The sequence below is a fragment of the Phaseolus vulgaris genome, chromosome 2, assembly GCF_051622355.1.
Source record: "Phaseolus vulgaris cultivar YP4 chromosome 2, ASM5162235v1, whole genome shotgun sequence".
NCBI lineage: Eukaryota > Viridiplantae > Streptophyta > Magnoliopsida > Fabales > Fabaceae > Phaseolus > Phaseolus vulgaris.
The window spans coordinates 24706026-24724447 of record NC_143499.1 but is presented as its reverse complement, the minus strand read 5'-3'; the positions used below and the strand labels follow the sequence as shown (position 1 = coordinate 24724447).

General features: G+C 30.4%; 2 protein-coding genes across 3 annotated transcripts; both read right to left on the bottom strand.

Moving 5' to 3' along the window:
• Positions 1 to 649: 649 nt before the first annotated feature.
• LOC137811024 (phosphoinositide phosphatase SAC7) lies at positions 650 to 12003 on the bottom strand. Of its 2 annotated transcripts, none has more exons than XR_016518544.1 (21): positions 11651 to 12003; positions 11186 to 11351; positions 10970 to 11053; positions 10244 to 10371; positions 10063 to 10154; positions 9507 to 9564; positions 9193 to 9249; positions 9059 to 9092; positions 8892 to 8972; positions 7952 to 8058; positions 6390 to 6476; positions 6235 to 6312; positions 5917 to 5982; positions 5722 to 5820; positions 5208 to 5307; positions 5015 to 5123; positions 4802 to 4874; positions 3916 to 4009; positions 3516 to 3608; positions 2885 to 2951; positions 650 to 1152 (listed from the first exon to the last, which is right to left on the bottom strand). XR_016518544.1 is itself a non-coding variant. In XM_068612575.2 (21 exons), exons 2-21 carry the CDS (start codon positions 11331 to 11333, stop codon positions 1025 to 1027), a joined length of 1788 nt encoding a protein of 595 aa, XP_068468676.1. In that variant the 5' UTR covers positions 11334 to 11351; positions 11651 to 12003; the 3' UTR covers positions 650 to 1024. The 2 variants fall into 2 exon arrangements, 1 of the variants encoding a protein (XP_068468676.1); XM_068612575.2 differs by having other exon boundaries at positions 5912 to 5982.
• Positions 12004 to 16664: 4661 nt separating this feature from the next.
• LOC150029066 (zinc finger (C2H2 type) family protein) lies at positions 16665 to 17630 on the bottom strand. Its single transcript, XM_090297735.1, has 2 exons — positions 16985 to 17630; positions 16665 to 16888 (listed from the first exon to the last, which is right to left on the bottom strand). Exons 1-2 carry the CDS (start codon positions 17628 to 17630, stop codon positions 16665 to 16667), a joined length of 870 nt encoding a protein of 289 aa, XP_090153861.1.
• Positions 17631 to 18422: the final 792 nt, after the last annotated feature.

Genomic DNA, 18422 nt, shown 5'->3' with positions numbered 1-18422 from the left:
ATATAATTTAATCGTAAAAAATGAAAATATATTCTTTCAATATTTATTATTTACTTTCATTTATTAAAAAATCTTTTATCTTCAAAGTTTTTCCATATTATAATTGAATTCTTCTCTCAAAACTTTTTATGTTATTACAAAGTTTCTAAGATGGTGAATTAACAAATAAATAATAAACCATCGAAAGATTAAAATAATAAAAAATCAATAAATTTAAACGTTAGATAATTGAAAATAAAATGAGGTAAACAAGTTAAAAAAAAACTCAAAATAAATTAAGTAACAAGCAAAAAAAATTACAAATTAGAAAATACGTGCATGAACATTAGTTATTCCTTTTTTAAGCATACAAATAAATAATAATATCTCTGGATTTTGACAATTTGGTTTATTCCCCTTTATGAATCCTATCGAAACAACAAAGGTCATGTTCGGCAGCTTAAAGGATCCGTCTGGTGGATATAGCACATACAACTGTTAACGTTATTTTACGGACTTTCCCCCTTCTTTTCTTTTTATCAACAATTTATAACAATCTTAGAAAACCCGGTCGAGTAGTATAGAATGCACAGACAGCCTCTACTACAGCAAACACGCAAGAACCTTGATTTTTGAAATAAAAAAGTAAAATTATTGTAGAAATAAAGAATTTGCTTAAAATAATAGTAGATAATGAAATCAGTGTGTTTCCTAAAAACCTTAAAATGTCTCATAATCTTTTAAAGAAGGCGCAAATACAAATCAGATATACAGGGATGAGACGGTGCATAAGAAAACACCGGTAAAGTAGCAATGACTCACAAATGGGAGATGAATGGACTATGATGAGTATATATGTGGAAGCTACAATGATTACAAATTAGCAAGAATAAATATAATAAGCTGCAAGAAGGAGCCTCATGTAAATATTGATCGTTAAAGTGATCTAGATGTAGAACTACGTCTTCTGACGGTGATTCCTGCTGCAGAAGTTGGACCTTCAAATTAAAAAATCAATTGTTCAAACTGATCTGTATAGAAATTATCACCGGGGATTGTGTAGGCGAGGTCTGTTGCAGAAAACACGGCCGTTGGCCCTCACAAATGCTGCTATACCGACACTAATACCCGCCCACATTAGTGAAAAGAAGAAATGCCGAAAATCGTATCGCACTGTTGAAACAATGAACAAAAGATTATTTCACACCACATGAAGTACATAGTTAATTAATCCCCCACTTGTAGAGACTCATAAACCTAAACCCAGCCTACCAAAGTCAACGTATAGCATAAGTATCTGTTACCAAGACACGGACAAAACTTCTTTGGATGCTAATCAAACTTCAAAACAACTTAAAATAATGTAACAAGGACAGGCATATGCCATTCTTTTAACAGTATCTAAGCAAAGAGGTAAGCGCATTAATTCTAACAAAATTTCATCTCACATTTTTGTTTAAATATCTGGAAACCCTAGAGTAGAAAATTACGCAGCAGCATCAGTGACATGACGTCTGACCACTTCAAATTAATTTGATTACGCTCACAGGTTCGTTAAAAAATATGACCTATACTAAGCACACCAAGAAATTATTGTTATTGATCAACAGAAAGAATGCACAAATTTCCTAGACAGTTGAGTGATCCAGGACTCTCCTGGCCAGAATACTAACTCACCAATTGATTAATTCCTCTCAACCCCTCTTACTAATTATTGGCAGCATGCAGGGCCCTCAACTAACAGACCTATCATAGTCTAATTGAAGTATATATTAGAATAACGCAAATTGAAGTAGGTTTATCTTGAGGGGAAGTAGTATGGGAAGTTGTTATGAAAAATGCTAAATTGTACAAAATTGGATCACACGAAAATTGTATGGTATTACTCATCCATGTTTTCTGATTAAGACCCAGTCCCTTATATTTTTAACTTTTTACCAAATTACAAAAAGTTAGATGTAACATTAGAACAGGAAAATGGTGTCATGTAAGGTGTTCTCATTTTTTTTATGCATTCTATGTAGCACCCACATGGACACCACAATACGACATTTATAATCTCTAAAATGAATATATATATATATATATATATATATAAATTACTTAAATAGACAATCAAGATTTATATAATAAAAATCATATATAAAAAATTAATCAAATATAACAATCTGAACATACTGTTACTTAATAAAAAATGAATCTAATCTATCTATCTAAAGTTCAAAAAGTGAAATGAAATCTAATTCATTTAAGACATTTCATTCCTTTCTTGATCATCATCATCGAAAAAGATACTAATCGAGATTCATCTAAAACCAAATTAACAACTTCAAAAAATTTCACATTATATGAAAATATGATAAGAAAATAAATAAAAACGTTCCTAATAATACATATATAACCTAAATATTTTTAATTATATAAGATCTACTCCTTATTTTTATAATTATAATAAAAACTTATATAATAAGTTTGAGTTTTTAACTTGTAAAAAAAAATCACCATGTATATCCCTATTAACGTTGGGTTGAGGTTTCACATACCAAAAAATATATTTTATAAATTAGACATTTCACCTAGATAAATATTTTGTAAATTAGACACTTCACCTATATGTGTCGCGCGAGTGACATACATATGTCATTGCCCAATACGGACATAGGTATATCCATTGATGAGGTGTGTCCGAGCTTCATGGATGTATTAATGAAGTTTTTTTACAACTATTGACTAACTAGTTATTAGCTAAGGATTCCTTTGAACCCAAGTTCTGTGCTTCTAGGTAGCGGTCATCCCTTCTATTTTCATATTCTTTTATCTCCTCTATTCTACTTCTTTCTAACACCCCCCAGCTAATAGCCTTCAGGTATATTTGAATTTTCAACTTAAACAAAAGTCAACTCACCTTGCCTCAAGGACATGGTTGCAAAGAGGAATCCAGTCAAAACCAGAGCAAAAGCCATGGGAAATGACTGCAAAGATAAAATGGAGTAACATTAATATCAATTGGCATTTAATGCATATGACTACATTGAAGCATTTTACATTAATGAACTGCATACCAGCAAAATATGCACACAAAAAAAATCATTAGTATTCAAATCCAGCCACTTAATCACTCAAATATTTCCTTGATTGAAAAATCCGGTTGTTCCTGAATATAAAAGGCCGCTTTTGAGTAAATAAATAAAACATGAGTGACTTTGGTTTCATGCATTTTGTGCCTATGGCCCATTACAACCCACCACTTTCATGTAGTATCAGGGACCAACTTTCCGTAAGCCTTGAAAAGAAAACATGTCTAATCAAACACTGAATAAAGTATTTATTTAATTATTTTTTCGTACACGAGACATACACCATATCCATAAAAATTAGTTTCCAATTAATTTAAGTATAACCAGAATGATTTTAGCCATGCATTACAGAAGTTAAAAAATATTTATAAAATTGTGAAATTTCTAAAAACTGTTCTTAGACCAAAATAGATGTCTTAAGCTTATTCAGGACAAGACTTCCATTTAAAAAGTACTCACAGCTATAGCATCAAGGCCTCCTTTCTGAGAACTGGCAGCTGCATCTCGGCTGACAGAAACTATATAATGTCCTTGTATGAGATCAATTGCATCCTTCGCATGATAAAAAAACATCAAGAGCATAAATCAATTACTGATATATCAATAAATTCTTTAATCTAACATTTAAAAAGATTAATTTACACAAGATCTATTCAGGTGGTGTTAAAGCATATTGAACAAATAATATTATAGATAACCATTACTAACCATTATAGAGTAGCAAAAACTTAGAGATCAAATGTACAAAGGACAAAAACCTAGATATGATAAGTTATGATCAGTGGACAACCTAGAGATTCTACACAATAGCTAGACTGCTGGAGTACAACGTACATAATGATAATTTAGCCTCACAAACCTGCTTTGTTCCATCACGAAAGTTATTGTAATAATATCGTAGAAGAGCATTACAGCCATCTTGTATTATCCCTTGAACTGTGCGGTGCCCAAACCTGAACCCAACACAAAATTTAATTAGAGAAGCCACAGTGGTTAAACTCAAAATCATAACAGCAACCTAATTAGAACAAGAAATGACGACTCATATCAATGCCAGTAAGTTATTAAACCTTGAAAGTACACAACATTTGCATAATTATGTTAGTTATGATACGATTTGTGATTCTAGTTGAATAGTCAATAAAATTAAGCAGTATAACTCTATAGAGAATGAGCCAAGATGAACAAAGAAAAAACATCTGGCACAAAAATTACAGAATTGGATATCCCGCATCAATTAGAGATTAGGACATTTCATAGTTTATGTGGGTATAAACCTCACCTTATAAGTCGGTTTTATAAAATCTATTTCTCAATATGGGATCAGAGTCATCTAAACTCTATCCTAACAAGAGTTTGTTGGACTTATCAGGTCACCCGCTATATAAATATATAGCCTAACTTAACCTTATAAAACTAGTTTTTAAGGTGAGGTTTGCACACATTTATATTCTATGAAATGTTTTAATCTCTAGTTGATGCGGAATCTCTAACAAAAACTAATTCCTATCTTATTATTAGTTAAAAGAGTCTACATTGCCACTGACAATACAATAATAACCAGCAGTATATAATGCAAGACACTCTCAAGATGGTTTCAAATTATCCTATGCTAATTTAACTTCAGCATAGAATTTCACCAAAAAGAAATCAATATAGAAGAACCTTCACGGCATCATGATTTCTCAATCTTCTTTATATTTGAGGAGAATGAAATGCTTTAGAAAAATTCATCAAAAAAATACCTGACAAAGTCTCCTTTAAGAGCAGGAGTTCCTGAGTATTGAATGCTTACATCATCCCCATGATTAGCCCACACTGACCAAAGAGAATCAGTCAGAAATCTAGTTTCAAGTGCTATGAAACAATGAAATTTGATAGTATTAAATGAAGATAACAACAAAATATAACATATATCTATTTGAAATCACATAATCTGAAAATTAATAAGCACTCACAGATCTTAAAGCTTTCATCCAGATTTGGGTGTGAACTAATGGTTTCTTCAGCACCAAAGACACCAAGCCTTCTAAGCTGATATTCCAACATATTTCGACCTATCATGCTCTGCATACATACTTAAACATGAGTATGCAGGAAAATTATGTCATAAACACAGATACATACATTTAGCTAAGTGAATCAACCAACCTGAGTTACATTTGTACGGTCTAGACAATCAATACAATTGGTCCTAACAACTCCAAGCTGTTCCTTCATTTTCTCTCCCTTTTCATTCAGCAGAAGATATCTATAATTCCCAAATAAAAATGCAACCCAGGTTCAGATTTTTATTTTTAAATGTCTCAGTTATACAAAAACTAGCTTCATATATTTGTAAGACAGCTCATGACATTATGCTTGAAAGTGTCCAAGTTATTATAGCAGACGTTCCAAATTAAGCAGCATAACATACATAGTAATATAAACTATTGGTAGTTTTTCAAATATAAGTAGTTCATAAAAAGCTCCCTGCATGGAACCAATCCATGTAAAAGCATGAATCAAAGATAAGTAATATATAAACTATGGTATTTTTTCAAGGATAAGTAGTTCATAAAAAGCTCCCAGAATGAAACCAATCAATGAAAAAGCATGAATCAAATTGTAACTAATCCTCAAGAAAGTCAATATCTAATAGCTTAACCAATAAAAATGACCATACCCGTTTCTCTCCAGAAAATCTGAAATTTGTTCATAAAGGATTGAGAGACGATCGAAATGAACGTGCCCACAGATATGGTGAAAATCAAAGTGCAGATATCTACAAAAAAAAAATCAAATTTACATGGGTAACCCAAAAACATAAGAATGTATGTATATTAGCCTAAAAGTTAACTGAAAGAGACTTCTACCTTACATCATTGCTAGCCACATGCTGCACTGTTTCACCAAATTTTTCACACAATCGCCCTTCTCCTCCGTGCTGAAAAATACCAAGGAAAAAATAGAGGGCTCAAATGTATGCATGCTGATACATAAAAATTTCACGCTCATTATCACACATTCTTAGGAACGTATGCATGATATATCTATAGTATTTTTGTTGGTGCAAACAGGTTGCACACATTCTTTACAATCATAAAAAATTTACAATGAAATTACATACACCATCCGGTAAAATTGTCAACCATTATATAAGTATTCTCAACTCATTATGAAATGAAAGAATATTTACCTTGTTAACAAGATCAACAGCTAATACAGCCCCGTATTTTTTCCTTAAATCTAAGAAATGCCTCTCTAGGACTCGTGGCTGCATATTAAACAAAGAAATATGAGTGAAACACACATAGAATAATATATGTAGACCTTAGAAATACAACCACTTACAGCCTCCTCAGGTTTCAACAACTCAAACTTCGGTTTATAAGTTAAATCAACGATTTGCTGCCAGAGGAGTGGGATTGAACCACGCACCTGCAAAAACTCAACCAAAATGACTTTGATATGAAATGAAGTACATGTTTAATTGACTGACTGACACAATGTTAGTGGTACACTACAGTAAGAATTTATCTCACAACTAAAAGCAAACATCCAAGCTCCTCTTGCTTTGCTTTTATCACAGTCATGTACTTTTGGATCATATAATGGCAAAAATCACCCATTCTAATATAAGATAGCAGCACAGATCTCCATGAAAAACCTGCTAATACTAGTTTGCATCCAACATTCCAACTATGAATATCACAAGGTAAGTGTCAAGATAACCTTAAATCCGACTACGTACAAATCTTTTTAGGGGGACCATATATTTTAATTACAAAAATACCCAAGCATTGTTATGTTGTAATGCTATTTTCTGTTCAATTAAAAGCTACAAGTCACTGCATGAGGTAATACTTGGCCTAGAGTATCTAGTAATCTTTACAATTCAATATCAACCCATCTTGAAACTAGAAAAGTAAATTTGCAAGAAATGAGCTTCTGTAAAAAATAAATGGACATGTAATTTTCTAAGCAAAAAATGGATTTATCCCTTAAAAAAATATATTATCGTGAGATTGCTTTGTAATTCTCCCCACCAGTATTTTTCAACTCTAGAAAAAGAAACAATGACAATGTTTGATAGATTGTGTCACGGTGAATGTGGGACAGTAAATACAATAGAAAGGACGAATGTAAGAAAGTTATTTTAGGCTTTGTTTGGGTTAGCTTGTAGCTTATAGGAGCTTTTCAATTGTAAACCCTGTTGTTAAACATTTCTAAGATAAGATTCTTGAGCTCAATTAATTTTGTAGGTGCTTGTTGAGAAGGTACCTGGTAAAACTTCTAAAGAAATCCATAAGTTAATTTTAACTTATGCAAGAACTTTTATTCATCTTATCTCCTTGAGAAATTTGTAGAGAAATTTTTCTAAAATAGATAGAACCAAAACTACGATTCTCCACTACAAAACTCTAGTGAAAGAAAAGCACGTTATTTGGTCGTTATTCAGAAATCTGCTCCAAGTATCCTTGGCAACAAAATCAGAGGTATAATTCTGTGAGCTGCTTTGGTATCACTTGTTTTACGAAACTTAAGGTTACTTTTAAGCACCAACTAGCCAAGACGCTTGCTTCTTGAAATTCAACACCATTAATTTGAAGAGAACAAAAATACTTAATACTAATTTGGGTAGACAATAAAGAATTTTTCAAATATATCGAACATGAAAATAAGTATTTTTTTCCGACTTATAATAAAAAATCTAGACAGATACCAATAGTTTATTAATTATGTTGCTGTTAACTTGCCTATAACTGGAAAAGGTCGTGTTCAACTTAATTCAAAACAATGGAAATACTTTAAGAATAGGATCACTAATCAGAATTAAGTCATCAACACATTCATATCTTGAATGCCAAACCCACCATGTAACTGGTTGATTTCACACTCATAGAAAGCAATACCTGAACAAATGAAGCGGTATACCCATTAAACTGCATAATCTGTTCTGTTTCCACAAAATTGGCAACATAACCATCAGGATCAGCTCCTCTTCTCCACATCCGAGTTCCTTTCAAGAAACAAAATTATATTTTTAGTATCAGTCAACCACCAATAAAAGATGATGGCATCCATCTAAAAGTGTTAAAAAAGCCTAGATGGTCAAATGTATTTGGTATTTGTTTCTCATACAAAATATTTCAAGATGCCTAGATGGTACAAATGATTTAAAATCATAGTATCAAATTAACATGTTCAATACATAATTTTCATGAGGATCTTCATCTAGAATGAAATGCTTTTTATTTCTCTATATAATTGTGATTAATACTTTAATGGTTCATCCAAAGCAGAAGACTGATTGTTTCAGCTATATAAATTTTAACTAATTGATAAACAATTTGCTCTGTATTGCTCAATACTGGTACCCACTAAAACATTGCTTTCATGGCCCTAGTTAATATAATCAGTGTAACGTGGGGGAATCTTTTCATTGTATCAATCTCTACTCTATGGTCAAATACCAAAATAGTTGTCATGTTATTGGGAGATGGAGTAGCAGAGAAAACTGTAATATTCGGCATGGTCTTCATTAAATGCCCCAGCCTAAACTGTCAATAACTAAAACATATTCTCTACCCTCTACCATCCATTTTTAGTGCAACCAAAAGATGAACCATAAAGAAGAGCAACTGCAAACAAATCTCATAATTGTTTTCAATATCACCACCACATTAACTGTTAAACTAATTTCATGGCCTCAGATTTTGATTTTATAAACGGTCAGGAACATGCATACATATATGTGATATTTAAAGTGCAAAATCAATCTAGAAACAACAGATTTTTACTTTGTTTTGGTGCATGGAAATAAATATAAACTTATGTAAAAGTTTTAAATACCATTTCTTCTTGTGCATCTCCTAGCAATCAAAGTGACATCAATAATATCTTTCCCAATGGCTGCTTGATAATGATGAAAGCCTATTTACTTGTTAAGGATAACCTTGAAAAGAAACAGTTACATGATCGTGCAATAGCATTGCAAATAGTTAATCAAATAAGGATACTGCCTTGGACTACGGGGAGCAAGTATGGTTCAAGCTGGAAAGCACATGATTGCACACTTGTTGGTTAGTAATATAAAGAACTCATAAGTACTTAAAACATTGAACAGGTAAAAATAAAATTGCCACAAACCTACCTTGTTATCTATGAGCACTTCTAACATATAATTGTTCCATAGGAATCGAGGTTCTGCCTGTGATCAATAATTTAATATCATAAGCAGAAAAATAGGGAAAACCAAAAGCTGCAGAAAAAATCAATTAAGAGAGAGCATTTTGCATAGACACCAGGAGTGTCAATCAAACTATATCACATAGGAATAATATTCAGAATAAAGTATGCTGGATGGGGGAGGATTCTAAGATGGCATCAGCACCTTTTTTTAAAAAAATAAATAAATATCTCTAATACTACCAGGCTTGTGGCAAAGAAAATAAAAACAATAAATACCTGTCTCCAAAGTGGAAGCAATCTAGACTCATCACCCAAGTCATTCAACCGCTGTGCACTGCAGAACATAATATAATAACAATCAAAAAGAAGTAACAGTCAGTATTACCACTAAAACTTTAATCAAGATTGTAGTGACAAACATCTTTAATATTAAAATAAGTACCTAACCCTAAAACACATGCTCTAGAGGTTTATAATCAATATGGTCAAACATATTTTCATTCAAACTTTTCACATTCACACTTCTAGATATCTTTCAAATTGCACTATGTAATGCAACTAACTATGCAAGCAGAAGTCTTCGTCTTGAACATGAACGAACTAAATACCATGCAAAAAACTTGCACATATTTTATACAAAAGAAGGGGCATAAACTGCATTTTCCATAGGTTTAAAGGTTTCACGGTTGTGCCTACTAATCAAAAGAAGAATGTATGCGTACTTTCATTTTTGTTGATATTTATATATGTACAAGTGTAAGGCAGCACATGTAAGGATTTTTCATTCATAAATATGAATGTAAGAGACTACTACAAAAATATTCAGAGATACCTCAGAGTTAAATTAGTTTCATATGAGAAGAACAGACCAGAGCTCTTCTCAGCAACATTAAGCAGCGCAGAAAATTCCATCTCTATTTTCTTCTGCCAAATATGATGCAGTAATTATTAGTTTCAAACTGGTAGTGGACATAGACTGAAATAGGAAATAAGTGAATTTGTAGCAAACATACCTGTTCAGCAGGGGTGTTTTTAAGAGAATTGTCACATGGAAAAACCTTCAATGAAGAAATTTTGAAAATTGGATGCCCCAAGTAAGATCCAACAGATTCACGCTCAGTTATAACCAGCAAATATGATCCTAGTTGAACAGTTAAATTTAGCAACAAAATGATTGCTCAAACAGAAGTCTAGCATTTAATATTATGAGTTCTGAAGAGAAGTCAGGTACGTAAACTAGATCAATAAAATAAGATACCATATCAATATCAAAACCGCAAGTACAAGTACTGAATAAAGAGGGCAGCAGGGATAGGCACTTGCTTGTTTCATAAGCTACAAGGATAAATTAACTAAAAGGAACTCATACAGTGGAAGACTGTAAAGCTATCATGATTCTTAAACCCATCGTTTTTTGTTAAAACGATAAATATAAAAAAAATGCATAATTTACCTTTTTGCTGGTGTTGTATTCAAATATTACCTTCACTTATGTTTCAAAACCAATTATCATAAATCATTAGTCAAATATCCCAATTCCCAGTCATAATCTATCTCGCAAAAGAACTCCCTAATCTAAATACTTGATTAACTTCGCTTTAATGCAGAATCAAATAGATAAGGATGCACACCAACAAAAAGTCCTTTCAACACACATGAAATAAAAACTTAAAGGGAATATACAATAGTCAAATATATCCACAATATCCATCATCAAATATGGTTAAGTGATTGCTAACCAGCCAATAGCCTCAACATCCCTACAACACCAAAAATTGTATATATCTTAGGAACACGAAGCGAGCTGCATTCCGGAACCTCATCTGTCAAAGCAAGACAACAAAAGAGCAAAACAAATTAAAAAAAAGCATCGATCAGTAACGAATTACTGAAAATCACCAAAGGAAGACCAATACGATAACAAAAGCACGAAGGGAAGTAACAAAATAACCTACCGATGAGCTTCATGGATCCATCGACTCGATTAACAGCCAAAGAAGAACCAGAAGATCCATCCGTAGGTTCAATCACATACTGATCCGGAAATTCCCAGAGCCGCATGCGCGCATACAGCTTCTGCACAGAATCTGCCTTCTCCATCATTATTGAAACTCGAACTCGCTGAAAACAACACATTCGAATAAGCAATTAACTACTACATTCACGAGGAATCGTCAACTATCAGCGATTCAAATCTCAATTTATAATTTGAGCTTCCTACACGGATCAATCGGAGCGAGAAAAAACTATGCTCGAACCACTCAGAACAGAGAACTAGTGGAGTTCGATCTAATCTATATAAAAATAAATAAATAAAAAACTAGTTTCCCGCTAAGATTAGATAGAGTGATTTAGTTTCTGGAATTTTCTGGCGCTTCGTCGTTGAAGAAAATGAAGAAGGGATTGATAAATAAGTTTACCTGGTTGGCAAGATCGAAGAACGAAGTGAATGTTAAGACCCAAATTCGAATTGGCGTTGGGCTCTTAATACATGAAGTGAGGGTCTGCAACGAAAAAGGAATGATGCTCCAACGTGCTATATTCTTTTTTTTCTTTTTAAAGCTAACGGCGTGTTTGGAAGCTTCGGAACGGGGCAGGATTGCGATGGGCCAAATCCTTGTTCAAATTGGTGGTGTCCAAATGCGGCTTTAGGACTGAAACTTGGACCGGTTCCGCGGAAACGGAGCCAGGGGAAGTGTGTGCTCCTTACACGTGGAGGTTGATAAGAGGTCTGTGAGACCGTAGCCTAATACTGCGGAGAACCCTATGTCGTAGTTCACAACTATGGTGGTACCTTTAATTTCTACTTTTGAAAATTTTGCATTCATAAATTTTTATTTTTAATAATAATTAAATATAAATAAATTGTAACTAAACTATGAAACTCCTGTAGATAGTTTTATTATATATACATATATATATATATATATAAAGTTGTTCATTGATGAGTGTGTTATTTCACCTAGGTTGTTATACTGTTTAGACGAAAGTATAAATATAAAAAGTAGAAGACGAGTGAAGTTATTCCTCAAATACTTAAATTCTTTACTTAAATAAATAAACTCAAACTTAAAATTAAATTTGACTATTGAAATAAGTCAAACTTAAATTAAAAAAGTTTAATAATATTAAAATTCTGTGAATAATATATATATGAAACAAAATGAGAGGTTAAAGCTAATTTAGAAGTTTACTTTGTATCTTGTTCATTAAATTTATAGTCTAATTATTTTTAATAATTTACTTATCATACACTTTAGAAAAGGAAAGGTATAAAGAAAAATTATATTAAGGTTAACCTTAAATAAGTTACTTTAATAGGAAGCTTAAGAGAAATATTTTTATTTTTAATTTCTTAATTTAATATTTTACATTATTAAGGATTAAAATCTTTATTAAATCATTTATTTGGATTGCTCCAATTAAAAATACAAAATACAGTTTTCTATTAGTAGGTAATTATCTTAAATAAAATAATATTAAATGTTATACGGTATAGTTAAAAAATAGTTTAAATATTTTTTTAAAGTGAAATTAATCAAATAATAAATGAACTAAATGAAGCTTACGTTTTATTTTTTTAAAAATCAGGTTCAGTATTTTATTTAGTCTATTTTTAATTTGAATCTTAATATGTTAGTTTTTGTCAGTGTGATAGGATAGAATATTCATTATTTCCTTTAACATCATTAAATTACCTTATATCCTCTTTTTAATTAATTTGACTTTTCTAATGTGAAGAAATTCAGTTTAAAGAATAAAATGTATTTGCAGTAGTTGATATTAGAAAATTAAAACTTTAAATGTGATAGAATAAATATATTTCCTAATAAAATATAATTTAATTATAATTATCAATTTTGTAATTAATGACTAATATGGTAGCTTTTTAAAGGCATTACATAAGAGTACTAAAAATAAAATCCCTCGTTTAAATTAATAAACTCAATTTAAAAAAAAAATCTACAAACCTAAACTCTATTATGAAAATAGACATTAATATTTAAAAAATAAAAATTTTAAATTATCATTTTACTAATAATAAAAAATAAACTAGAATAAAAATATAGTTATTTAAAACTTTATTTACAAGTATCTCGTTTATATTGATTAAAAATATACTATTTTATAATAATGAAATACATAAAAAGAAAACTTTATTTGATGACTAATTTATATTTTCATTACTAAAATAAAATAAAAGACTGTATGATATTAAATTTAAATAAAAAATTTCCTAAATTTAAATTTAAATATATACACAATTTTATTAAATATATAATTTATTTTTAGACAACTTTACCTTGTTATCTTGAAGTCTACTAGTATTTGTATTTGCTCATTTATTAAAACATAATCATTGTAATAGCGAAACAACACAAATACGATAAAATAAGGTAACAATCCAAAATATTTCATATTAATTATATATTTAATTATTCATAATTTATTTTAAGCTTCACAAAAATCTTCTCAAATTTCTAAAATATAATATGAAATTATGAATTTTAGACATTAAATTAAATATTATTTTAAAGATTAAAAAAATTATTAATGTTTAAAATTGTTTTTACTATTAATAAAAATTTATAAAATAATTTTAAATTAATATCTAAATTAATTATCAAATTTTTAATTACTAATATTTTATATTATAAATTAATCTTTAAAAGGCTAATTAAAACTAATTTATAATATAAAGTAATTAATAGTTAAAACTTTAATAATTAATTATTAAATATGAATTTATAAACTACTTTATAAATTTTTATCAATAATAGAAATTATTTTATATATTAATATTTTTTTAATTTATAAAATAATTTTTAATTTAATTAATATAATAATTAATTATTTTGATCTTTAAAAATAATTTTTATTTAATAATTTTTACATAGTATTTTATTTATTATTATAATCTAGATTTTAAATGTTAATCTCCGTTGCTTGTAAACACCTTTATATCTAAGGAAATATTTTGGAAAAATGAATAAGTTGAGGATGACCAACTATTCTCTAGTTTTCTCTTTTAAAACTAAATCTAAACAAGCAAACATAATAAACTTAAATTAATACAAATTCATTTTTTTATAGTCAAATCATACATGTGACAACTCCAAGGCCACATGCATAAAGACAAAATGGTGGAGAAACCTGAACTAAAGAAAAATTGAAAACGTATATCAATTATAGTTATATTTATTGAGTTAGGGTTACTTTTAAATAGCTTCTAACTTGTGATTTCAAAAAGAGAAAAAGGAAAGAAACCATTTAGAATTTATAGAGAGAAGTTAAAGATGAATTATAAAATTTATGTTTTAGAAATATGGTAATTTTAGATAAGTGAAAAATAAAATGATTTAGTTTCCTATCTTAAATTTTTCCAATTATATCATTTTTCATCAATTTTAAACTTTCTCCTCTAATACTCACAAAAATAGTTATATAATTAAAAAAATTAATATGATGTGATATATAAGTACATAAAATACATGACAAAGAATGAAGTGAAAAATAAATACGACTAAAATGGAAGAAAAAAATCATTAGAATGTTATTTTTAAGAGTGAGAATTTAAAATTATAATATAAGGATGCATGAAAAAAATTGTATTGTCAAATTATTCAATATTAGAGCTCAAAAGTAAAACTAAACAAGTTTTGATCATAGAAAATGAAAAACTATATAATGAAATGAAAAAAAAGAGTAATCATAATAATTTTAAGAAAGAGAATTTAAAATTACAATACAAGTGGATACATAATTTAATTTTTATTACAATTACTTTTGAATTTTTGTATGTATAAAAAATTCCGTCTCTGGGTTAAAATTAAGAGCAATGGAATAAGATGGATAGTGGATTTTGTTTTCTACGAGCTAATTTTGTCTATAAAATATTTCTAAACCACTTTTCTTATATATTTATATGTTTATTGATATTATCTAACAATGTATCCATTGAATATATGAATTTACATAGATCTAATTCGGTTGATAAATTATCTGAACAACCCGAATCAAAAGTTTCGTTCTTAACATTATAATTTCTTTTACAAATTTTTATTATCTTCGTCCAACAAATAATAGTTCTTAATTTCAACGCTAAAAAAACCTCACTTCTATTTGTTCATACACATAACGATCAAAACATAACATAGTGGAAAGAGAGGAATTTGTGTGCTTAAATTCATCTCATTTCACGCTACTGCAGAGGGAGATGTTGTGATTTGTTGACCAGTGATTTTTTTTTAATTATCCTTCTGAATTTTCCTCATTCCAAACAACTAAAAGTTTATGTATCCCTCCTGAATCACCCTCCAGGTTTTTCCCTTCTAAATTCACCCTATCTAAACACAAAGTTTAAGTCTTTATGGTAATTTTCCTTATACTCTCGTCAGTATTATTTAACATATAAAACAACACATAACACAACCTTCACACCTACAAAACACAAATATGGACACACACCATAGCAAGTTGAGTTTATAACTCATTTGAAAACCCATATATCAGTGAAACAAAAAAGAAAAAATGATACAGATTCTTCACCAATGCTCAATTAAACAAAGGTTAGAAAGTTGGTAACAGATAAAGGCTTGTACAAAACCAGTTTGATGTCTATGATCTTTGTACTCTCCTTAAGTTTATCTTCATCTACAACTGGGCTTGGACAGAGATGTATTTAGATTCTTCATTTGGGTGAATATTTCATCAATATATTTTAATTTATCCAAAAAAAAATGAAACACCAGCAAACTTTTTTTTTATGTGTAAAATATGAAACATTTATACAACAACATAACACAACAATACTCACTTAACTCCTTTTAAACAACTTAATCCTTACAAAGCTAAAAACAACAAACAACTCAAGCAAAGGAATAAATTTTACAGAAACTCATTTAATCGAAAACATACAAACTATAACATTGAAATAAATTTTACAAAAACTTATTTAATTGAAAACATACAAGTATCATTCAGAATAAGTAAAATGAACAGAAAGTAAAGTGAACAGAAGCAAACAGATTTAGATTTAAATGTTATGTAAAACCAAACTTGAACTAAGATGAACATTTCTCTAAACCCTAAACATTTCCGAACGATGAATCATTTCAAAAAAAACCATTCATATGTACTTTTGTCTAAAACATTTTACCAAATTATATATATAACATATCTCCATGTAAAATATATATATATATATATATATAAGAAGCTGAACCAGAGCATTCACTACATGTATCCCAAATTTCTTAGGGCATAAATTTTCTGAGGCACTACTCCTCAAAACCCTTAAAATGAAAGCAACAACTGAAACTGTAATATTAACCAGCATTCTCAGTACTTCAACAAACCAAAACGACTACTGTTGTTCTATTGAAATAGCCCAACATTTTAGGTCTTACATGTATAATTGTCGATCTTCGTCCCTCATTCTTCAGTCAAGGGCATCTCGTTCAAGTCAAATCCAAAAACATTTCCCTCAGCATTCAAGTCAAATCCAAAAATCTTTCCATTCTCATCACTCTTTTCTGTAACAGACTCAGCAGCATTCTCCACTGCAGTTGGTGGTTCATTCAGATCAAACATCACAACTTGAATAGGCGGCGGTGCTGACCCTTTCTCCCCATGGTTAACCTCACCACCATCACCTGCCATTTAAGAACCACATAGATACACACCAAAATCATAAACGCATGCAAACAAACGTTGTTGGAACAGAAAAGTCTTTTTTATTTTATATTTCTTACACTGTGAGGTGTTACCCTTGTTAGCATTAGTAAGAGGATGATGTTGGGTTGAGGATGGGGATCCAAACACGGGAGGTTTGAAGAATCCACGATAATCACGGTCAGGGTGTGCGCGCATGTGGCCAAACGCACCCTTCCACGTTGGAAACTCTTTGCGGCAAAGAGGACAAGTAGGTTTCCCAGTGGGAGGGTCCCTCACTATAGAAGTCTTTCTCTTTTTCCCCACCACTCCCTCCCTCACAACACCACTCTCCACCAGCTCCATCCTACCACCACCACCACCCACTGCCACAGCCACAGCCACAGTCACAGGAGGAATCCCACCACCAACATCACCACCATTACCATTCTCAGCAGCACCACTCCGGCCACGGATTCCATTGTTATTACGGTCAACACTTCCACCACCAACACCATTCTTATCTCTTATGTAATTACCACTTCCACCAACAACGTCTTTTTCACCACCACTGTCATCACTACTTTCACCACGGAGTTCATCCAACACTTGCCACGGGGTTTTCATGGTGCTTTCACCCTGAAGATTGTCGTTGATTGGATTGATAATTAGAGTGAGAGTGTCAGCAGAGGGAGCAGATAGAGAGTTGTTGGAGAATGGACCCAAGGAAGGGCTATGCTTTTCCATGTTCCTGGTTAAAAATGAAAACCTGAGAATGATAATGTTTAGAATTAATGGAAATCGCTAGGGTTTAGATTGAAGGATAATTTAGTAACCTAGAGTTGTTTTGTTGACGCTGTTTATGCACCCATTTGCGAAACGATGCAACTTTGCAAAACAATGACTCTTCAGGAACAAAGGTGCTATGGGGAATGTATGTGTCTGTACATCTCAGTTAGCCTGAAAAAGCATTAAATGAAACAATCAATACAAGTATTTCTAAAGAGTCACTTTAATTAATCACCAAAATGTACTATATTAGTTCAAATCAGCCTATTGACACACAGAAAGCATAATTTAAGAAACTTTTCTATTTTGGAAATTTCAGAATGAGTTACCCAAATAAAAAAAAACTGAGTTTAAAATTAATTATTAAACTGCTGAAAATATTTGAATAAATAATTTCCTATTAAGTTGTGTATATATACATAAACACATCCACATAATAATAAAAATAAAATCTATTGCTGATGGGATTTAAATTTAGCAAAAGGGAATAATCCTACATTACAAAATTGGTCTAATGTGTCTGTGACAAGATGCAGACCTGAGTTCATCCATGTGAGATGAGATAAAACATTTTTTTTGTAAATATTAACTCAATTCAACTGATTTGGACTTAGCCATTTTGCTTCTCCTTCTTGGACATTTTCACTTAACAATATTTATTTTATATAAAAATAATTACAATTGATTATTAAGATTAAATAATAAATATTAGTTCTTCTCACTGTTCTCGTACTTTCAGTTCATTTGTTT

What these genes read in the sequence shown, in the direction of transcription:
- LOC137811024 (XM_068612575.2), bottom strand. Translation starts at nt 11,333, where the DNA reads ATGATGGAGAAGGCAGATTCTGTGCAGAAGCTGTATGCGCGCATGCGG. An exon ending in GATGTTGAGGCTATTGGCTG is followed by an intron (nt 10,372 to 10,969) that starts GTTAGCAATCAC and finishes CTGTTCAACTAG; the next exon opens with GATCATATTTGCTGGTTATA. An exon ending in GGATGAAAGCTTTAAGATCT is followed by an intron (nt 4,875 to 5,014) that starts GTGAGTGCTTAT and finishes CTCTTTGGTCAG; the next exon opens with TGTGGGCTAATCATGGGGAT.
- LOC150029066 (XM_090297735.1), bottom strand. Translation starts at nt 17,630, where the DNA reads ATGGAAAAGCATAGCCCTTCCTTGGGTCCATTCTCCAACAACTCTCTA. An exon ending in CAAGGGTAACACCTCACAGT is followed by an intron (nt 16,889 to 16,984) that starts GTAAGAAATATA and finishes GTTCTTAAATGG; the next exon opens with CAGGTGATGGTGGTGAGGTT.